Source organism: Bombus pyrosoma, linkage group LG1, assembly GCF_014825855.1.
Source record: "Bombus pyrosoma isolate SC7728 linkage group LG1, ASM1482585v1, whole genome shotgun sequence".
Classification (NCBI taxonomy): domain Eukaryota; kingdom Metazoa; phylum Arthropoda; class Insecta; order Hymenoptera; family Apidae; genus Bombus; species Bombus pyrosoma.
In genome coordinates this window covers 870,536-894,604 of record NC_057770.1, presented here as the reverse complement: position 1 = coordinate 894,604, position 24,069 = coordinate 870,536, and the positions used below count along the sequence as shown (strand labels likewise).

At 33.5% G+C, this 24,069-nt stretch overlaps 2 protein-coding genes across 13 annotated transcripts; one reads left to right on the top strand and one right to left on the bottom strand.

Moving 5' to 3' along the window:
• Positions 1-139: 139 nt before the first annotated feature.
• On the top strand, positions 140-13,778 carry LOC122566437 (F-BAR domain only protein 2). Of its 10 annotated transcripts, none has more exons than XM_043723674.1 (14): positions 140-414; positions 1,903-2,214; positions 2,713-2,970; positions 3,055-3,250; positions 3,319-3,639; positions 4,465-4,596; positions 7,654-7,753; positions 8,154-8,415; positions 8,512-8,561; positions 8,634-8,776; positions 8,919-9,399; positions 9,473-9,689; positions 9,755-10,103; positions 10,256-13,778. In XM_043723674.1, exons 1-14 carry the CDS (start codon positions 385-387, stop codon positions 10,324-10,326), a joined length of 2,922 nt encoding a protein of 973 aa, XP_043579609.1. In that variant the 5' UTR covers positions 140-384; the 3' UTR covers positions 10,327-13,778. The 10 variants fall into 10 exon arrangements, 9 of the variants coding, with proteins under 9 accessions (XP_043579609.1, XP_043579640.1, XP_043579599.1 ...); XR_006316519.1 differs by having other exon boundaries at positions 141-414; positions 8,512-8,776; positions 10,256-10,737; positions 10,821-13,778; XM_043723705.1 differs by lacking the exon at positions 8,634-8,776 and having other exon boundaries at positions 8,512-8,584.
• LOC122566466 (prolyl 3-hydroxylase 1-like) lies at positions 12,305-20,850 on the bottom strand. Of its 3 annotated transcripts, none has more exons than XM_043723736.1 (11): positions 19,144-20,850; positions 18,594-18,858; positions 17,642-17,966; positions 17,443-17,568; positions 16,639-16,775; positions 16,376-16,531; positions 15,738-15,977; positions 15,545-15,640; positions 15,231-15,471; positions 14,667-15,084; positions 12,305-14,589 (listed from the first exon to the last, which is right to left on the bottom strand). In XM_043723736.1, exons 1-11 carry the CDS (start codon positions 19,371-19,373, stop codon positions 14,517-14,519), a joined length of 2,307 nt encoding a protein of 768 aa, XP_043579671.1. In that variant the 5' UTR covers positions 19,374-20,850; the 3' UTR covers positions 12,305-14,516. The 3 variants fall into 3 exon arrangements, with proteins under 3 accessions (XP_043579671.1, XP_043579682.1, XP_043579693.1); XM_043723747.1 differs by having other exon boundaries at positions 15,318-15,471; XM_043723758.1 differs by lacking the exon at positions 12,305-14,589 and having other exon boundaries at positions 14,918-15,084; positions 15,244-15,471.
• Positions 20,851-24,069: the final 3,219 nt, after the last annotated feature.

Below are 24,069 nucleotides of genomic sequence, written 5' to 3'. Positions count from 1 at the left end.
AAATGCGGAGGAAAAAAGTACTTTTACCGTCTGTTTTGGTTTTAGTTACTAGCTTTGCCTGTGTTTGGTAAGATGGCGCTGTACGGTATTTATCAAAAGGAGAGGAAGGGAGACGAGTAACGTACAACGGAGATAGTTGAAATAAGTTGACCTGTGTCTCCGCGGTCGAGCGCGCTCGTTCTGCTCGAAACGTTCGAGCACGAAACGTTACGTTAGTTTGTCATAAATTGAGTTACGTCTCGTCGTATCTGTTGTACGGTTCGGATATTGCATCGTGTAGTACTCAGTGTGTGCATGTGTGTGTGTCAATGATTCGTTATTAACGGTGCAGTTCGGCCTGATATATCAGAAGATAAATTATGATGGTCTGATCGCGGTTCCAACATGACTGTGGATTTCGCCGACTACTTTTGGGTGAGTGTCTTTTCGCTTGTTATCCCAGAATGTCATCCTCGTTAGATTTAGGTTAGGTACGGAGAGAAACCCTCTTCCTTTCCCTTTTTGTCTTATCCTGCGTAATAACTCTTAACAAACTCTTCTCGTGACTGTCCCTACGTCATGCTACCGTAATATTTTTTGTTTTCGTCTAAATATTATCGTGTTTCACTTAATGAAATCTTCTTTTCCGTCTTTCTTGCACCGTACTATAATCATCCTCGTTCTTCTCCTTTTCTCTTTTACGCGGCACGTTTGTCTTTATACTTTTCCGCGAATACAAGGTTATTCGTTTCACCTCCTTGTCATCTCGTTTTCCTATCAACTCCATGACCTATGGAAAAATGATCGCACGTTGACATATGTATTGCGTTTTCTATGCATGTTTATAGTTTAAGTGCGGAAGAAAGTGAAATTGTTAGGTTTGTTTAAAAGTTCCAAGATCTTTTGTCATAACTTGTATTATTAATTATATTTTCCTATTGTATAGTTTTACATATTTCGATATAAGTTTTGTATATTTTTCTTTTAAGATGATTACAACACAGATTTCTACTAAATGATCAATTTCCCTTTGTAGACAAGAATTATTGGAAATTTTGCATTTTTTCTGTGCTTTAACGAATTTTAGCGACATAAAAGTTTAAATGTTTCTTATAATTTTGTGTTAAGGGCTTTAGTTTTATAAATTTTTTTGAAGGATTTGACATTGTTTTCCTGACAGAAGCATGGTACAGATAAGATAGCTACCACTTCCTTTCATTTCCCTTAAAATTTTATCTGTTGAAGATTATTGTATGTAGGATATAATTATGATGACTCAAATATCAAATTTTATAAAACAAAGGCTATAACGATTCATTTATTTTTTATGGAGCTAATGTTTTATTATAGTATTTAAGAATTTATAAAATAAAAGGGATTTTTATTAATCTTGCTTCCTTCGCTTATCTTCTATTGAAAAATATTACAAAATCTATAGAAAAAGAGTTATAGTCTATTAATTTAACTAAAACAAAATTTTGTAAATCTTGTTATTCTGTACTAATAAAATTTGCAATAAAAATTTATGCCATGTGTCATGAGTGACAAGTAATATGTACAATAGGATGATAAGAGTAATAATATGTAATGACAGCTTATTGTAGCAACGTTACTCAAGTGTTCTACTCTGTGTGAGTTTACAGCATGATCAGGGTTCAAGTGTTAAGTGGCTAAGTGGTCTTAAGTATAGCTTTAGTATATGTATTTTAGGCATGATACTTTAATTGCAAATGAAATATATTTTCTATTAATAAAAAAATTTTGATCCTAGTAACATATCAATAAATAGTTCTCAAGCATTTATCAACATGTATTAGAAGTAAGAAATGCAAGTGTGTTGATATATAGAATAATACATTGTGAATACACTGTAAAAGGGATAGAAAGTATTTAGACAAAAAGAACATTTTTCTGTAATTCAAGGGCGAAAAGAATAATGGATATGACGTGTTATATCATAACATGAAGCATGGTGCAGTTGCAAGCAAGGAGTTGGCTGAGTTTCTGAAAGAACGATCAACCATAGAAGAAAATAATTATAAGGTTCTGAGTAAGCTAGCTAAACAAGCTGGCAGTAGCAGTAGTACACAAGGAACATTTGCACCTGTTTGGGCTGCCTTAAGAGGAGCAGCAGAAAAACTTGCTGGTTTGCACTTGCAAATGGCCCAAAGGGTCACTGAACTAATAAAAGATGTATCAAAATATACAGATGAATTACATAAGAAACACAAGGCTGTATGTAACTTTCTCTTCTTAATTTTCTTATATAGAGATAAGTCAGAGTTTTAGATATTTTCTTCAAATAATTGTTTATGTAGAATGTGTTAAAATTGCTAAGCCTATTTAGTAATTAATATAGTGTAGATTATTCTAATAATACATAGAAAAGATATTTACAATAAATTTCATTATTTTATATTAACAATTAAAGCTTCTTTTATGTTGCAACGTCTCTTTTTATTTGTTGCACTTATTGTAACTATTTATCATATTGAAGTATGAATCATTTTGTATATTTTGTACCCTATCAGTATCCGCCCACAGTCAGGTCACTAGGTTCTCTCAGACAGTAGTGTTTGTAAAGATATAAAGATAATGCTTATCAAATAACATTGATAAGCAATTATTTGAAATAGCCAATTAATTAACATATTACTTTGTAGCTGATTTTGATGCTTGGTTATATTTATATTATAAAAAAACATATATGTAAACAAAACAAATAATATGTAGGTAAAAGAAGAAGAGTCATCTACCTTGGAAGTTGTGCAAAGTATACAGAATATCACTGTGACATTACATAAGGCAAAAGATATGCGTATGCAAAAGGGTCTTGAATTGGAAAAATTGCGGAAAGACAATGCCAGCCAAAAAGAATTAGAAAAAGCAGAAATTAAGTTTAAAAAAGCACAGGATGATTATAAAACTCTGGTTGATAAGTATATGGGCATAAGAAATGATTTTCAAACCAAAATGACTCAAACATGCAGGGTACTTTTCTAACTTATCACTTTTAAATGAAATTTTCTATAAAAATTGGCATAATACTAATGAATCTATTCTTTCCTTATTAAGCGATTCCAATATGTAGAGGAGACACACTTAAAACATATGAAAGAATTTTTAAACATCTACGCCGATGTTTTGCAGTCAAATCATGAACAAGTTGGTCAAGTTCATATTGATTTTAAACGGCAATGTTCAGATATGACAGTGGACAAATTATTAGAGCAATTTGTACAAAGCAAATATACAGGTTTTGAGAAACCAGGTAAAAATCTTTGTAATATATGGACAGAGTTTAGTATTTAGTACATAAATCATTTTCTCATAAATCAGGTACATTCGAATATGAAGAGATCATAACAGGTTTAGGAGAAATGACCAGTCATTCTCAGTTGGAAAGCAATGTTGAGACACCTAAGGAAACATCAAAAGGAGCTAATGGAGAAACAGGCGTTGCTGGTAACATTCACAGTTCAAAAAACGATCGGGGATTAAAAGGGGAGGGTTGTCAGGTGGATGAGGAAAAGGGGACGGTACAAGAAAAAACAAATGAAAATCTGAATGAAAGAGACAGGGAATTGTCACATGCACAAGCCACCAAGGCTTCCCGGCGTACTACCTCGCTACTCAACCTGTTCATGTCCAACTCCCAGGGTAGGTTCTTAAAGTTGAATAGAATGTACAAAACCTCAGTCTATTTTAATTGCAATAGTTTTTATCTACCTTGATGTAATGTAACTTTTGGTTATTATTACAAAGTATCATACTTTAACATAATCAATATCAATTATAACAAATTTTATGACTAATAAAATTGTTAAAATTTTAGCTATTTAAAAATACGTGAAATTGAGTTTTCCATTCACACATTATGTCTTGGTAGATGTGTTTTGCAGTTTTTTATTTATCACATCAATACTATTTTATTATTTTATTCACATACATACACTTGACCAATTTATTTTTTAGCACCGAATCACAAATTTAATTAATCTAGGCATATGCGAAACAACTTTATTGACTTATGCTTATGTGGTTGTGTTACAATGCTTGCGCGTTATAATCTAACAATAGGTGGAGGATGACATTGCAAGTTATCATGTATTCCAGGGGGTTTATAAATGTATTTTTTTCTTTTTCTTTAGCATAAATATTGAATTTATAAGTGAATGAATTTACTAATTATAATTAAATCAAATTAATAATTAAATTAATTATTAATTAAAAATAACTTATAATTAAAATGTAATCAATACTTATTTCACTTTATATATTTATAGTTTTTATTACAAGATTATCAAGTTCTTTTTAATATAAATCTGATGATAAAATGATATCACTTAAGCTAACATCCCTCTGGAGTGCTATTGATGCCACTGAAAGTGCATAGTGTAATTAAATTTTAATAGATATAAGTATGAAAATAGCAAGATGAAGAAAAAAGGGCCATTGGAGTCACAGATCATTGAAAGATATAAGCAATGAGTGTTGTTTCAGACAAACAGAAGCAAGCAGGGTCTGGTTCGGCACCTGCAACTCCTCAGGGGAACAACCTGCCTCCTGCTGTTCCACCTCCCAGCATCTCCAGGAACCCTCTCAGAGGATCTAAATGTAACTGCTTACATTGTCATTACCTATACCCTTGCCATATCCATTACTCGCATTTTAATGTAATTACTAGACTATTGGTACTATTTTACACACCACAGTATAGGTACTGTTTTACACATACACATACAAGAGATCTGTATGAAAATGTTGCTTTCTTTGGTAGTTAGATTAAAGCATTTAAGGTGAGGGTCTATCATTAGTAAATTTCTGCAGCTTTCTATAACATTTTTTCAAAACTTTATTAAAAATTATTTAAGAAAATATCGACATTCATTAAAATTTACAAATCTTTCCAAATTTTGCTGGTGTATTCTAAATGTTTGCATTGTTACTAATTATATCTAATTGTTCTTTTTTATGAGTATTTGATCGATCTTTTTAAGTACTATTTAAATGTAATTAATTATAATGAAAATATCAAGATCCATCATATAATTAAAATATAACTAAATATAACTAAAAACTATATAAAATATAATTAAAATATAACATAAATAAGTGATTATGTTCAGTTGAAATTAACGGAGAGATATATTTGTATAGAATTTTAAGTGACCATTCTTAACGAAGCACTCCTTCCACACACCTTTATCTTTATCTTGCTCTATTGGTTGTTCTCTATCTATGGCATTTGGTAACAGTTTTATTACCATAGCTCTTCCAATATAATTCTATTGTCATACAGGATATATGGTTAAATAAAATATCTGGTGACTTACAGTGGTAACGTGTATTATGGTTCCTCCACTCTGCACTCTTTTAGATCAGCAGTGTACGTATACTAACATTGTTCAAGCACACTAAATTAATGTTACGCGCATAGAGACATATTGTAAGATAATAACTGGTGATATACTGCTAATTCACAGATAATTAGAAGGATACATATCTAACATTAATTTATTCTTAGCTTTGAAAGCACATTTAAAATATTTCTTCAGTCAATATAAATAGTTTTATATTTGTAGATACATCTCACACACTAAAAGGAAGAAATATTTTTCATTCTTGTTTGACTAACACTGAAACAAGCTTGCTTAGACAATAGGCTTTAGTTCTAGAATTACATGGTAATCTAATCAGGCAACTTAATATTTTGTTTTTTTTGTTTTTTTTTCATAAAGTGTTACTTACATAAATTGTTTTTCTAACAATCTTTTATGTGAACTTATATCAAGGGGTTCTTCTATCAACACGGCTCATTGTGAAATTTTTATTTATATTTTATGCTCACTCTTCCTTGGTAAAAAAGACATTATTAATTTAACATAAAAGTTAGAGTTAAGAAGAATTGTGCATTTTGGAAAGTTTCTGAAATTGAAACTATCTATGGTGTATTAATAAAGTGGTAGCAATTTTCATGTCATACACATTGATTCATAGATATCTCCCATTTCCTTTTAAAAGAAACCATCAGTACCTAACGTCTCGAGGCCGATTCTTGAACGGGTCAATTGTAAATTAATTTTTGAAACTTTCTCTGTTGCCTCTATAACAAACACATGTCCTCATAGAATTAATTAAATAATGGGAGTTGGATTTGGATAAAGTTGAAATACAAATGTGGGGTTGGCTACTGACGGGGCCTCAGGTGAGCCTCTTATGAGTCTGTTACTGCATGGCTCACTTGTAATTTGTATTTATTTTCCAAGTGCAGATATCTTTTATGATATAGCGTAATGTGATTCTGCAAGCAACCCTTTTTATATTCATTAGCCGCATCATTTTCCAACGTAGTTATTGTAAATGTTCCTTTTGTATCACGATATCTCTTTCCCCTCTTGTACTTCTTTTTTTTTTCTTAAATGTTATGCTAAAGTTAATACGATTAATCAATATGTACAAGGTTCAAAATTATTATATGAAGTTATCGTATCTCATTTTCGAATTATCGTCACTTTATTCGTAATTTCGCATGTCGATAGTTAACATCTTTGCTTGCAGAACATGTGTATCGTATGCCCTACCGATTCGTAGAGAGGTATACAAGAGATATACAAACACGAGATGAAATTGCGCAATCTCGTATATATGGTTCTGTTCTGAGAAAAATCGAGAAAAGAATATCCTATGATTAACATCGTAGGAAGTACATATGTTATTATTGTTAGAAAAACAATTTAAAAGAAGAAATTGGACTTCTGCAGATCTGTATATGATTTGATGGTGATGGTGTATGGGTTTTCTTATACCTCTGCTAATGTAACGTGCTATACTTTTTTGCTATTATCTGTATCTCCTATCTATTATTTTTAATGACTTAATGCAGCAATTAAAACTATTTTGTCGATTTTAGAATGTGCTGATATGTTTTTCTGTTGAAAGATCGTTGATGTTTCAAAACGAATATTAAGTTGTAAGAGAATATAAGCGTAGTGGACACAGAAATTTATGTCAGCATAATTAGAGAGAATGCTGTCAAAAAAGAGCTCGTGAAAAGTGCATCTGCTACTTGTTGATCCGGTGACAATTATTTTGTTTGTCCTGTAGATATTTAATCACGTTGCGCTATGCCTTAAACACTTGGAAAGTAAATTGATTTCTATCTGTCGTTGATTCGGAGATTTTATATTAATTTCTCGATTAATGATATTATCTTTTTCGATACAGATACGTTGACACCGCAAACGTAGTTCCTTTCTGCTTCTTACAATTAGTCTTACAATTAGTTTATAATTATTTCCTTTTACTCTGTACTAAGAAGAGTAACGCCATATTAATTAAGTTAATCAACAAAATAATTATTTGATAAAAATTGCTTCTCTCGAGAGTAATATATTATTATTAGACTCGATTTATGCACCTAAATGTAGCGTTTGACGCTAACTGCGATTTAAAGGTACAATTTATTTTCCATAATAATAAATGAGTTTCCTTGATTCTTATATACTATATAGAGAAGAGAATAATTTTTATCGTTTTTTAATATTGTAATGATTAGAAGTTAGAAATACTACATGTCATTGTAAGAGAACTTTTGATATCGAGTATTCAGATTTACTACGAAAAGTTAAGTGCCGCTTTGTTCTCTACATACCGTGTGTCCACAACCAACAGGGTTTCTTCGCAGCAGAAGAGAGAAAAGAAAGGAAAAAAAGGCGAAAAAGAAGAAGGATATTGTGGAAACGAGCAGCAACAAAGAAGAAAAGTCTGACCTGTCAGTATATGCTCATTCAGCAGATCTAGTGCACCAGAGATCAATCCCATGATCGAGCTTAAAAATTTATCATTGGAGAATATTAAAACCATAATAACTAGTAGCACAAGTAACATTTTTATACGAAAAGCTTGATCATAGAATTAGATCTTATATCTACCTCCTTTATTCTTTTTATTTTTTTATTCTTCTTTTACAATTTTTATTGGCACGTTAGTACCGCTACAGCACAATGACGTTGTAATGTAAAATAACGCACGATTATTAATAATTTAGTTTCTGATACGTAAAATAAAAGACAGAGAAAAGAAAGAGATTTTATCATGTGTACATGATGCACTGGGCCTGCTGGAACACTTGAGGGTATATCCTACTGAACAACGCTAATTCTATATAATAGGGAGGATAAGGATGACAGTAGAAAGTCTGAAACACCGACACCGGAAGTAGATGAAGATGGTTTCTGTATTAGACCAAAAGCAGAGCCGTGGGAGAATGAGAAAGGATTTTATTCTAGCTCAGATACCGATTCCGAGGATGAGAGGGAACGAAAGATCCGAGTGGAAATAAAACCACTAAGCAACGGCGGAGCACCGATGAGCGCCAGTGTGGACGAACTTAGGGCGACTGTGGAAAATCTATCGTTATCGCCTGCACCGACGGTACGTTCTTTACTTCTCTTCGATTTTTCTTTCTTAGGTGTTAATACTTTCAGAGGATCTTTTTTCTCCAACGATATCGTTCCAATTACGTAACAGGGACGCAGAGGATCGAATAACGATTCAGATCATCATATGAAAAGGTCTCAGTCAGTGTCACAGCAATTAGGAGGTAAGCCAAGCTCGGATTTACTTGGCCTAAACTTGTTCAATCCTAGCAGTACACCATCGAGCGCCTCAACGCCGACTGGTAGTCATCCGTACGCGCCATTGCAAAGTCCTCCGCCACTGTCTTTGTCACCGACGCCTCAACCTCAGCTGCCACAATCCGCACCACCTACACATCCTCACCCACGATTCCCTGGTGAGTTTACGGGAGTCGCGTCGTCACACTCTCAGCTTATCGGGACGCTTTCTGTGTCTTGTCAAAAGTATCATGTCGTTATATGTATACTATGGGAACTTAGGCTATGTATAGGAAATATAGAAGATCTCATCGTTTGCAGATGGAGATTTGTTTTCGGAAGTAGGAGACATCACTCCGGCCTTACCTCCCAAGCAATCCGCATCCTCCACTCCGACAGGATCCATCGTCATTCCTAGACCTCCGTCCCGAAGGGGAGAAGGTCCTTCGCCAAGGGGTAGAATGTCACCGGCAACTATATCCAGAGCCGATAGCGTGGCTAGCTTAGAGTTTCGTACAGCTGGTGTTGGTGTTGGATCTTCCAGGGGCCCATCTCCGCTCACGATTGGACTCGCAGACACTATACCTTTAGCAGTTGCTTTCCATGAGATAGTACACTCTTATTTCAGAGGTACCGATGAAACACGGTGTCAGGTGAAACTCAGTGGAGATATGATGTTATCGTTTCCTGCTGGTATCGTCGCCGTGTTAGCGAATAATCCAAGCCCTGCGAAACTTACGTTTCGCGTGCGAAACAGTAATAGATTGGAAAAATTGTTCCCCAATAATCAGCTTGTCAGCATGTAAGTTACGATAGGATGAAGATTGTGGTAAATAGTTCGTACGAGAATGTTCGAATATTGATATTTTCTTCAGGGATGCAACGCAGACAACTGTCGACAGTACAATTTTTGAATTCAATATGAGTGCCTTAACTACGTTGTTACGCAAACAGGCTGAACAAAATCCCTCAGCTTCGTATTTTAACGTCGACATACTCAAGTATCAAATCAAGTGCAAGGAGGGAGCAGGTTCATGCCCTTTCCAACTGGTTGCCTATTGGAAGTGTGAAACGACTCACACCGATCTTAAGGTACTTATCGTTGATACATTACTACAGCAATCTTTTGCTAAACAAACAATTTACGGGTGTTTCAGATTGATTATAAATATAACAGTCGTGCTATGGCTTCTCCAAGTCCACTGTTAAACCTTCATGTGGCTGCGCCCATAGACGGAGGTTTCAAGTCACTGAACAGTAAACCTCAGGCACAGTGGTTGCAAGACACGAATCGGGTATTGTGGAAGTTCACGGAACTGTCGCAGCACAGCGAAGGTAACGGCGTAGGTTCATTGAAAGCTCGTGTGGAACTCGCGCATGGGCCAGGAAACCAAGGAACCATATTCACACAGTTTAATTGCGAAGGGACCACATTATCTGGGGTTGAGTTCGAGCTTTTAGGCCCGGGATATAGATTAAGTTTAGTAAAGCGTAGATTCGTATCTGGTGAGTGATTTACTTTCTATATTTTTTTCTGTATCTATTTGTTTCTTTAGCTTCTTTAGTTACGATAGTGTCCTTACATACGCGATGTTCTTACAAGAAGTTAACAATGTATTATAAATTCCATTACGAGAACAGTTTCTGTGTACTTTCAGGAAAGTATATTTGTGATGGAGATTCCGACTCACGAAGTAGATACGCTGCTCCACCATCCAATGTGGATTGACGACTTCCAGAATGGGCGCCTCAATGGGAGAGCCTGCCCATTTAATATTGGCACTTGCTTGTTCATTCACTGCCCATACCACGACTAATGTTCGTTCAAATTCGAAATCGGCGTGGGGAAGCCTGTTGGATACCAAAGAACGTGTGCGATACAATAATAAGATTACATAGTAGACGAATAATTTGTACAGATGCCGTGATGCTACGTGATTTCCATATAGCAGAATGTAAAGTTTATTCGCGTTACGTGTTAAAAAAGGAAAAGAAAGGATCTTGGATACGAGAAAGCGGCAAATGAAGATCACATAAATTCGTACCCTTCATGAATTAAGATGAGTATGGTACGATATATATGATCCTAGGCGAAGGAAATATTTGGACAGAAATGTAACGAAAAACATAGTTGGACTTCGTAAGTCACTCGCTACCTGATGAATAGCGTTCTGTGTTTTATAACTTGTATATTTTTCAATTTTTCTATATATTCTCGATTAGATTGTACTATTTTAGTAAAGTTTGTACGTGATGCGTAAAGGAGGTGTAACTATGACGACGATGATGACGATAACGACAGCAGAAAACGTTTAAAACGTCGAAGAGTAAGTAGACCTTTCTCGCATAAAACCTTTGGTGTCCAGCATATTTTTCACCACGATATTCTCGCCATATTATTGTGTCTATATATATATATATACATATAATCAAAATACATACATTATGACTTTTTTTACCTAACAGCACGAAAAAGCTCTAGAAAAGATCATCAAACAGTACAATGTTCTTAATCTATTGTTAAATTTTGCGTTAATTTTAATGTAATTATTATATATTGCTATCTTATCGTTAAGAAGTTTTGAAAGAAATGTAAAGATTCTGTAACACCAATTAACTTCGTGTCTGTACATTAGCGTTTCTATTTTACACGGAGGCCCGTATATTTACTTTTTAAATTTTTCGACGTAGTCCTATGGCATACGTTTTCAGATCTGTTTTTACCGATATCCGTGGAATTTTTGAAAAAATATTTGGTTACACGTACATTTAAAAAATTAATGATTCTAAAAATGAAATCGTGTTCTTTGTTTTACAATACATTCAACTTTATTACGCAGCGATTGCTGCATACGTTAACGCTGGTAAAGAAAAAAAAAAGAAAAAAAAGAATTGCAACGTAGTTTTGCTTTATTTATGAACAAAGAAAATAGCGAGGACGTTAAGAACAAAATGTTCGATAGATTAGTAATAGTTCATACGTATAATAAGTGAAATTGGCAAATAATGGAAAAGAAATGCTTTATTAAAATGATTAAACATACGATTTTACGATGTAACAAACAAATTAGTTGCGCGATTTGCGATTAATTTTTTAGATCTTATAAAATTTTCGAAGAATTGCAAGTTAAATTCCATGGTAATTCCACAGTGATCGTTTCATTCTTTCCATTATCGCAAAAATAATTCAATATTTTTTCTATAATTATCATTAAATATTACCTATATTTATTATTTTAAAACGAGAATTACTACGTTAACTTTTAATGTGAATCGACTGTATCGTTTTCTTTTTTTTCCTTATTCTTTCATTTTCAGTATTTTTTGCAATGATTTTGCGATATATTCGTAAAATGAATTGACCGTTTTTAGAAACAGTCCATCTCGTTTAACAGTTACATGTGCATACATACCGCCTGTGTGTATATGTATATGTGTATATAAAAACGAAGTAATAACTTTAAGAATAAGTCTGAAAAAATCGAATTCGAATATTATTATATAGTCCAGCACACACGATGCTTCCTTTTGTGCAAATTTAGATTATCGGCAACAAGTTGGCATCTAAATATCATGTATCCTCGTGTATAGTTCACATAATGTAAAATATTTTTTTAGTTTTTTCCATTCGTTTTGGAAGTTTTAACGTTTTACTTTTTAATTTTTTATTGATATTTTAGCAAAGCTATTAGATTTTATGAAAAATATCTTGTTTACTTTTTTCCTAATGTTATATTTATAACGTCCGATAAAAATGACAAATTCAGTTAACATACTCAAAGATCTAGATTGTCTAATTTTGATCTATGCACGAGTTGCAGTGATACTTGTTGCAAGATATTCGTTACCTGGCTCTAAAAGTGCATTATCCTTTAAGCTATGAAGCAATTCGTAGAAAAAGTGCGAAATGCTATGTTTGGTTATTGGATGACAAGCACGGTAAACTTTTTTATAGCTATCGTTTATTTGGAAGGTACATTGTAAGATGATTTTATATTTTAAGAAAACTATTTAGCGTTTAACCGCGAAGCTTCACGTCTATTTTACGAATTTATATTTCATTTTGTTATTATTATAGTAATGATTACCATTATTATCATATACTCATGTGAAAAAAGAAAACAAAGAAAAGGTCTACGAAGAGCAATATAAAGAAACCATCTAAGTAATGCGATAAAATTGGTGACCACTCCATTCGATGTTGTTTAATACTTAACAAATATGTTGATATGTTTCTTTTAGTAAAGCTTTTACATTGATTGATCCTATTCTGAAAGCATTTGATCGGAAAAAATTGTTTGGAAATGTTTGATTATGTACATCGACGATTTAAAGATTAAATATCTATCTTTGGTACATGGTTCGGCATGATAATGTTTAAAAAAAAAAAGATAAATAAGGATGAAGAAAAAAAGAAAAGAGCATACGATTATTATGGAGTGGTTCCTGCGAAAAATCGACTGAGCTCTTCTGTGATACGCAGATGTCACTATAATTTCGTAATAAATGTTTGTAACGAAACATAATTAATGTTAGTATGATCGCGTTCACTTTCTTCCTGACTGAATTCCCGAACAAAGAACTGACGGTGTTTAAAAAGAAAACGTGGTTTAACTACGGCTTTTAATCACCCTTTGATATCATTACAGTCGGGCATAAGTTTTTTCGATTCCTATGCGTACGATTACGCAGAAATAAAACATATGATTAGATTTTATGCGACTCGCTTTTTACGTATTATTGTAATAATGACGAGAAATACAATTTTATCAGGTTCTGATAAATAAAATCACACACACACACACACACACACACACACGAAAGAAACTTTCAACAAACACGCGCATTTTGTGTTGGAATTGACACGCATACAAAAAAATAAAGGCAGTCGTGTGTACAGGACTTAAAGTCATGTGTGAGAGAAAGGAAGCATGAAAAAGGAATGAAAGGAAGAGAGAAAGAGAGAGAGAGAGAGAGAAATGCGTTAAAAGATAGGATTGCAATGCAATTGCATATACATAATAAACTCTTATACATAGTATAAATACGAACAAGAAGATAAATTAATACGATATACATGTTACATGATACATAGAATGGTTATGTAAGCCTGTTGACATGTAATGTCTATGTTCTAATAAAGATTAGGATATTTTATATATAAATAAACCATCAATTGTGTATGTGTGTCGTGACTATGGACATCCTTCGTGTCAATACACATATTGACATTTCATTTCTAATGTATAAAATCGCCGATCTAATATGTTTAACAGAGACGAGAAAGTTTGATAAAAAGGATTAATGATACTTTGTACACTTAAAACAAAAAGAAAAAAAGGAAATGAAATGGTATGAATGAATCAAACGAGAAATTGTGAATAACGCAAGATATATAAAAATGAAAAAAAATATAACACCAAGCGGAGTACATCGAGTGTTGCGAATTGATTTCATTATAATCAGTACAAAACACTTGTATAGATCTCTTGCAAGTTCTATACTATCTCTATTATAAAATAAATTTCATGTATTATATATATATAATGTATATATAATGTAATGTAAAAATAACTTGCTCGGAGTTTATATAAGCAATCATATTAATGTTAAGCAATTTACCGTCGACATTTTATTCGAAAGAGCCTACTGTTCGATACTGATAAGGTACATAGTTTCAATAAGCGACTCCGTTATAAGTACAGAGAAACTGTATGCAGTTCAACGTATGTTTACTAGGATTCACTGTTTTTGTTAATGAATATTAATGCATGTTCTCAGGTCCCAGTTTGGATATTAGGTCAGATTTTACTAACCATAAAAATACATATATTACTCTTTAAATTATTCTTCTCCTGCAGAACTTCTAAAATTGTAGTAAGATATTGTAGCTATCCTTCACAACCATTCATACTTCTCTTATAGAGAACTTTTCAAAAAATGTTTCAGCAATTCATCGCTGTGCATATATTGGATAAGCATATCCTCGTACCTGAAGATCAAAGAAATATTTTAAGACAATAAGTTACTTAACGTCTTAATACTTAAAGCATTGAATATATTATTTACTTCGGAGGCACTTGGATCTCCTTTCCCTCAAAAGGTCCTACTCGTTGAACTCTTTTCAAGATTGCCGATGCCAATACTCTCTCGTACTCAAGATATTTTTTTTCCTGAGTGAACCATAGCGCCAAAGCGCATCTCCTACCTCGTAAAATACCACGAACTCCATGGAGATTTTCTTTACCAGCAGAAAAGGCCACAATTCGTCCGCAACGTGGCGAAACAACGTTATCCATCGTTCGAACAACACGATCTTCGGTGAAAAAGAATTCACCACCTTGAAAATCGTCATTCAGATACAAAATCGCAGAGTAGTCTCTCCAAATATAAGCTGGACTCTCGCGAAGACAGACATCTTTATCCTTCAACAGGCAATTATCCGCGTGAACTTGATGACTCAGATCGTCTCGATCCGCCGGCGAATCTAAATTAAAATGAAAATGATTTGCTGCTTTATTACGGAATAGGTATTCATTCTTTTCTTTTGTGTATATATCTTTTTCTCAGGTTAAAGGAAAAGGAAAAATCTGGAAGTGATTATTTAGTTATGTTTTGACTGGTCACCGTTACCCACAAGTCGTACCAAGTGAATCGGTGCAACGCGATTTCGGCTGCGAAAGGAACCAGAAGCACGATGATGCATCAGGTGAAAATTACCGGGTAGAGCTGTGCGGCAGACCAAATGAGTGTAGGTGAAATACAGATGTCGATGATTTAGTCCGAAATACCTTTCCACATGGTCCCGGACTTGTTCGGTCTTTTCTAAAAGCAATTCCAACCATTCTGGTTTTATTTGCCCAAAGTATACCATCTAGAATCAAGATCATTATCATTAATACATCAGCATATTATTGTAGCCATTATATAAAATAAGAATAGTTTACCAAAGCCGCTCGCCCAACAGTTATTCCCTCAAACTTTTCATATTTTGAATGTGGACTTTTATTTTCACTGTAACCATCTCCTTCTACCGCAGTCATCTATCATTATATACATATATATACATGTACATTAAAATAATTGTTAATACAGATACAGACTTTGAAGAGTAAAATAGAACTTCCTAATGATACATACAGTAGCGAACTGCATCATAGATTCACATTCAGTGGAATTAAGGAAACCATCAGCGACATAACGATTTTGCCCACCAAGATCCTCCTCTTTTAAATAAATATCGTTTTTAGCTTCAAAATATCTTTTATCGTGTATTTCGTGGTCCTCGAATTGTTTCATTGAAAAATTGTTTGATAATTTCGTGTAATAAAACAACGAATAACCAGGTGGTGGGTGTAGTATTGCTTCTGTATCTGATATCTGAAAAATAACCGGTTAAAAGTGGAATCCTAGAAAAATTAATCTACTAATCGCCTACATGCTTGTATAATAAACGCATGGATGCATTTTGGGTTGCATCCCATAGGCGTTTCAACGAAAATTCGAACATGACATCTAATAGAAACGTAAGTAATTCGAATGGAAAAAGAACTAGTTATTTGATAAAAAAAGGTATTTCTGTTTGTGAATATTTTATTATCTTTTTCTTTCAAAAGATACACAGAGGTAATCAAGAGCTTTTCTTAAAGTACAAACATGTTAGACTTTAGAAAATAACTGACCGATTTGTACGCGTAAAAATCGAATAAGTGTTTCAGTCGATTGGTTTATTAGTATCAAATATGTATTTTCAATCTTTTTTATATCTCATTCTTTACCTTTCCCAGCTCTTTTTTTTCGGCATTATTCGTTTCATTGTCCTGTTTCTTTTTTTTTATCTTCTGGAATTTCTCATTTATAACTGAAAATTCATTAGAAATGTAATGCAGCAGGTTCAATTCGTATTCCTGTCTTTTTACGTAATTGATAGCGTCCTAAAAAAAAAAATAAAAAAGGGATATAATTAATTTTGTATATGTTATTAGCATTTATTGCATTTTGTATTTTCATATTTTTAGGTGATAAATGGTCGGATAGTCACCTCTCTCGGAGAAAAATAGTCAACCTTGACTTTTGGCTGAGAATTATAGTATTCTTTGTTTTGCAGCATCGTTTTATCCACCGGATCAAAGAGCAAGAAACTTCCTACAGCGGCACAGGCTGCTTTTAAGTTTCCCACTATAAAAACACGTAATGATACATACTAATGTAGTATAATATTTTGCAAGGCTGCCCATGGTGGGAAATAAATTGGCTCAACGAGAGATTAAGTCAGCGGCAAAAAACTAGATTAGGCAACAGCTCGGAGCTATTTCCACGGATAAACGATGTCGATCATTAAAATGGAACAGCCTAAGCACTTACACAAGATTAATTCAATTAAACGTCCTTCGAGTTATGACTAAGAGCTTCCTGAAGAGCTCTATTCACGAAATTACAATTAACTTGCCATGGTAATTGCGAAGGTGTAACATTTATAAGTTAACTATTCGTACGTCAAGGTGTTATTATCAGTAAATTTTATAAATAACTAACGCATATATGTTTATAGTCTATTCAATCACGTGTCTCTAGTATTCATAAAATTTCTCAGAGAAAACTTCGCTACATTTTACAAACAAGATACTGGTGGCGATAAATGCGCCACTATATATATTGTTAGCTTATTTGATACAAGGCTATGCATTTTTTAAATACGAAAAATGTACAGCGTATATTATCACGGAAGTTAGAGATAGATACGTGTCTTGTGCAGCTATGATTAAAATCTTGCGTTTCTAGCTTCTAAAATCCCTATTAACTTATCTTATGATCGCATCGCATTTCGACCAGCGAGTATACTCACATTTGTAATAAGAGAACTGCAAATAATCGTAATGACTTCTGAACATGTGTCTGCGGTAATCGCCATTTATATTGTTTAACATACGCGAACACGATCGTTTGCATTTCAAACAGTACGTAAAATGATCTGAAAGCAACGGAAGGCTATTTTTAGGAAACAACAATATACTGGCTTTCTTTTATGTCCCAAATCCACTCACTTGCGATGGAGGAAGTAAATTCTGGATGCCAACCCTGGTCAAAAGGACCTTCGCAGTAAAATCTACATTCCTCCTCGGCTTCTAAGTACGATCGTAACGATGTCTCGAACAGACCGGCAGCTTCTGCATAATCTCCGTTTTCATAAGCTGAGACGCCTTTGAAGTAAACGCTGACATAAGTCGGTGTTTCTAGATTTACCACCTTCTCCTCTTCCACACCTGGCAGTGTTAAATAGCGTTTGAAAAGATTCAGATTCACTTCATGATTAGAATGTACGACTAGATAGGTAAATAGCGCGTTGGCTGCGTCTTGATATCGATGTGTCTATAAAAAATATATTTAATAAAAAAATGATAAAAAGGTCAAAATAGAATTTATGCAATTAAGAGATGATACAATGTATATGAAACCTTGTACTAAAACATGGGATCAGTGTGAAAAAGTTGGTTAGTATTGCAAGAGACGAAAATTTATTAGAATCATATTTCATGCAATCATGAGATCTGATTGCTTGAAGGGACATTTTATGAGACGTATATGCAATACGCTCCGGTACATTGCTACCGAACATCAGCACGCCGATTACGTAGGCTAGACTTTATGGTCGAGTTGACTGCTCAGAGCATTAAACTCATTATTTATCTGCTAAAAAAGTCACTAGTGTAAGGTTTGCGAAGCCACGATTGCGTAAGTTCTCTTATTAGAATTCGCCAGCCTCTTTTATGGGATACTAAAGAAGCATCAACCGTTTGCTAAATTTAAAGACTGAAAGCTACAATAAATCGGTCAATCTATCCCATATTTTATAATATACATTTACATAATAATATATTTGCCATTTTATAATTTTTAATATTTTTTCGCTTCCTTTAATTATCTTATGCGGTACCAAAGAAAAAAAGGATTAAATCGTAAGATAATTTCTAATAGTTATTCTTTCTTTTTAGTTACCTGATAGTAGCAAATATGCAGGTATTCATAAATACCATTGTTCAACAATTTCTGTTCAGTTTCACGTGGTAACATCTTCAGCACGTTCGAGCCAACGATCTCCCGATATTCGTTATTGCACGTTAAGAGACACAGAGTCTCTTTGATCTTTTTTTCATAAAAGTGTAAATCCTCGATGTTTTCTGGAAAAATCGGTGGTGTACCTTCAGCTTTTATACGGCATTTTCGTCTACAATTTGTTATCATTCGCTTGTAGGCCTTGTATCTAAAAAAGTATCAAGTGGAAAAAAAATATTGAAAAAGATATATGTGCACAGTGAAACATTTTATATTTTGTTATGTTTGCAGTTTAAAAACTGAATTTCTATTTTCTAGTAAAGGTATACGTATAGGATTCTCTTGCGCTAATTACTAAATATTTTTCACTAATTATTTTTTTTACCAACTTTTTTTCACTAATTATTTTTTTATTCTTTTTTATAATTATCTATAAATATAAATTAGATATAATCATTATTCTTATAATTCATAATTTCAGTTTCAGATTTACCCATGAGAAACTGTGTTGAAGTCTTGAATGCAACGGTCCCAGTCTTCGTCCAGATAAGCGTGAACAGCATCCTCGTATATTTCGTTCAGAGTTCTATTATTTGCGAGTCTATTCTCCTCGTTCTGCTCTTCTAAATCCAGTAGCTCGTCGCTGGGGATTACGTTGCTCAAGGTGTCGTTACTACCAGCGATCGCGCCGCAGAAGAACAAGAGTATGACGAACCTCATCATCGTGGATACTATTCAACCGTCCCAATTCATACTGAAGTCCCTCAAGGAGAGCTGAAAGCTGGAACTGCGAGATGTGATCCACACACGAGACATACGTAATCACCTATCCCCTCCATGTTCTCTCTAGTTTCCAAATGTAGCTGCAGTGCTGTATCATAATCGTGAATCCTCGATCCACCGACAGCTGATGCGTTTTTTACCATTTTAGGAATATCGCTCTGTCAAAAGTATCCATGAATATTTTAATTTAAAAATAGAATAACGGTGGACTCGTTAATATTTTATACGGTGTGTCTCAGCTTAATGAGATCACATAAATATCTGCCTTATGTACGGTTGTACGACAAGCTTCTCAGGACAAAGTTAAGATATTTCAGGGGGCACATGTATCGGTGGGAAGAATTTTTTCTGAAGATCATTTTTCGTCAAATTGTAACGTTTTAAATGAAATTCTATATTTTATTATTCATCAATCGACGCGTTTTCTTGTTCTATATACAAACGTATCGAGATACTTGTGTCTGAAACGGTTAGTTTAAAAGATATTTTAACCTTAATTTCGTAACACTTGCCGTATGGAAGACAAGGAAAGTACATAAGTGCCTTAATACTTTTGTACAGGGAATAAAAAGCTACATCCACTGGTGTAAAAAAATATATAGAGTTTTATTGAAAAACATATCGATGACTCTGAGGTCTCTTTAAAAAATGAGCTTGAGAAAAAATTCTTTCTCACCTTTAGATTGAAATACTTCAACTTTGTCCTGACAAGTTCCTTCATAAATAAGGCAGATATTTAGGTGATCTCTCTAATGTCGAATATTTTTAGTATAGATCTTAAGTATTATAAGCTTCTTAAGCTTAAGAAAATAGAAATCCTTCGTAGAGCGTCAAAGGAGGTGGGAACGTATAATGGAGTTAATTTAGTAAATAAGATATCGAAATATTTATTAAAGATAAATAGCTATATTTAGTGATATTTCTGCTGACTTCTCCTGTTGTATTAAATAAAAAAGCGCCAAGCGATACCACGTTATGAAGATTAATTTAACAATCACACGTCGAATCGAATACATACTTCGTTATGAATCAATTTCAAAATGATCAATAAATATTTTACTATTTTTTTTTTTTTGCAAATGACGCAAATTATTAGAATGTCATAAATCACTCTTTCACGTTCAACTTAAACGATTAACAATAAAGTGCATCAAAACTTGCAAACGTTTCTATAAAAAAAATTAACATAAATTCAGATTTAAAAAGCTATATACGAAGAATATTAGAATGAGAATTGAGCAATGTTAATGCTTCGTTAAAAATTGTGAAGTTCTAAGAGAAGCTAAAGAAATATGTATTTCATGATATAGTATTTCAGAGTGTCAGAATTTGCTCGAGTTCTTTAACTTTGAACGGTAATATTTAAAAAAAAAAGAAAGAAAAAAACGCCACAGTTGGAAGACACTGGCACAAAAAAATGATGTCAAAAAACGTCTCCCAAGTACGTTCACACTTGACCTACTCCAATTTTAATTTTTCTTTCTGTCCGAACGTTAGCTTGGATCGCACGCACGATATCACAATATGAAGAGAATCGGAAGGAGAAACAACAAAGCGTGTAATAAGAAACGAAACTGTATTTCATCTGGAGAGTGTGTAATATAATTATCAAACGTTCATAAAGTTCGCTAATAAACATTCTCATGGAGAATATCCGTTTGCTTATCACAAAGAAAAAAGAACAACGAAATCTATAGAAGATCTTAAAAATGAAGAAGAAGTAAGTTATCAGAATTCGAATATTGATCGCAAAGCGTCGCTCTCCTATGCTTTCGTTTTTCTAAAATTGTTTGACCATCGTTGATTAAAATTGAACAGTTCCAGACGAATATATGGCGTCATTTTATATGTAGAAATATTCGTCGTTATTATTTTTTCGCAGTTACAACATTTTCTACCCTCGTGAAACAGGAAGGAAAAACGCATACTAAGAAGCGACATCCTTGAAGCTGTTTCGAGTTTTCCACTTTTCTGTTAACAAATTGAGAAATTTTAAGGATTCATCGTTTGAAGGATACAACAACGCTTGGCGTCAGCAAAGAATCATCTTTAACGCTTGCTTGCCTCGTAAAACAACTCCCAACAAATTCATGAAATCCCTGCAGCGATCACAATCCGTATAAATATAACGAAGCAATGTTCAACAAACAAAGCATCGATCGTCTCGTGCTGTACATCACTTAGATCGCATACAATACGTAGAAAAGTCTCTTCTCAAAAATTTCTCTTTTTCGTTTTCGAATAGAATTTATGACGGATCAATTAGCAGTTATTGTAGCTTTCGAATTTTCTAACTCGTCCATTTATGATTTGTTTGTTCTTACAATTAAGGACCGGAGTTGTTCCTGCCCATTGACCCATCGCAGAACGCTAATTAGTATCACTTACTCGTCTACGTGCAGAACGAGAATGAAAATAATCTATAAAGCAAAAATGATAAAAACAACAACGATCGTGGCTCTTCTACGCTTCTACAAAGAATAATAGCCATATTATACGTCTACTATAATAGATTAATAATATCTCACCATCGAAATCTTAGAGACGATTGTTTCTTATTCCTTCGTTTCCTCGAATTTGTTCTGAATTCTAGAATCCGTGCCGAATATACATTTCCGTTTTTAAAAAAAGATTTAACATCGTACGAAATATCCGGAGAAAAACATTCAACATTTCCCTGGAGCTTCCTTGTCTCCTTGTCACGACATATTTGTATTTTTATTCATTCTAATTTTCTTATTCTTAATTTCTCTTAATCTCATTAGCCTCATAGAGCAGCGAATTCGTCGGATTCGAAAAAACGCCCAAGCTGCCTCGAAATTCTTGGGAAACGCAATACGACTACCGGACTCTTAACTAAGACGACATCAACGCTATAACATCGACCATATATCAACCATACGTTAAGCAGAGGAAAGGGGATACGGATAAAGAGGAGAGATGCAATAATGGCTGTCTGAAAAAGTCTTAGTAACGATACAGAAGATTATGCGATCGCCGAATAATCGACACGCGAGTTTCTTCTTATCAAGCTTCAAGGTTAATCGTGATGCTTCACCTGACTTCGAAAAGTCACTTCGTAAACGGATACAAAAATCGAACGGAGCCAAAGTGCTTTGCATGTGAAATAATTTAATATAGAGTAAACGATATGCCAATAATCTCGGTTAGAATTTGTCACGAATACTTGTTAACGAAAAGTCCTCTAGGAAGGTATGTGCAAAGATGATGACAATGGTACTCGAAACTGTGCCTCGTAACGCTGCTTACTTCTCTAAAGCCAGTTTTTCCTTAAGTATTTCCTTATCGTCTATCTTTATATTTAAAACGGTGTACAATATATAACGCAATATGAGCTCGTACTTTACTCGTAAATGATCAATATCGCGCGGTTATGTTATTTCACCATTCCTTGTTGCTCTAGCTAATAGACAGGAAACACAAATATATTTCATTTTCTTGGAGAGAAAGAAAAAGGAAAGAAATATATAACACAACGATTGCTCAGTTTGTCATTAATACGATGATCATGGATATGTTTAAAAATCTATAAGAGCAAACTGTAACTTTTTATGGCTGAGACACACATACGTTATATGTATATATATACCGTGTTGCTCCTTATGGCAATGTTTCCTTTTCCGTACAATAAGCAAGCTTTCGTTAGGAAAGCGCCGATAAACGCGGTAAACAACTTATAAAAACCAAAAACTGCGGCTTGTCTCACTCACCATTTCTTTTCTTTTTTCACAATTAAAACATACGCTTCTGCAGTTAACTAATACGTAGTTTTTTATATACAGAATAAATTAACGCATACCTAACACTAAAAAAATGATTACATTACGTCTCAGAGAACCAAGTCTGCCCTTCGAAACGGTCGCAACTTTTATTTTTCTTTTATCACTAAAGAACTTTCAAGATGCTTCCAATGCGATATGTTCGCTACTTCGTGTTTTTTAATGCTATGTTTCTCTTTCTTGTTTCTTTTTTGTTATTTCTTCTGCTTCTTCTTTTATCACTTCTTCTAAACGAGTGAGTGATTTAGGTACTTGAGACTTGTCTGAGAGCACCAGTTCTCGCGAAGATACCTGAGCGGTAAATGTTAGCACCAATTCGCATTAATTTCAATTAAATACATCACAGTGTGTGGTCGAATGAAATTGAGACAGGTTAATGTCATTGTGCATACGGGAGCATCTTGTACACTAATCAGTGCAGCGATAATTATTTATCGTATATACTCGCGCTATAGGCCGATTTTAAGAGAATTAATCGATATTAAATGAAACATATAAGTCGTAAAAACGAAAGTTTCATTATTTCACAGAACTTACAAATAGGCATCTTATAAATATTCAACATGTAAACCTGGCTTTTGTGAAAAAATTATAACTACAGATAAATTATTCTATTAAATAAATTAAAAGATATCATTAAAAACTTTTCCATCTGGATCTGAATTACGAGTATATACGATATACATTGCTTCCATTTTTTTTTCTTTAACTTCGCAAATATTACACATACTGAAAACCTATCTGTACGCGATTCGCTGACTGCTATATGTTGATCCATATATGTATGATGCGCTAGTAATAATTAGACGTAAATGTAAATGAGATCGTATAAATAC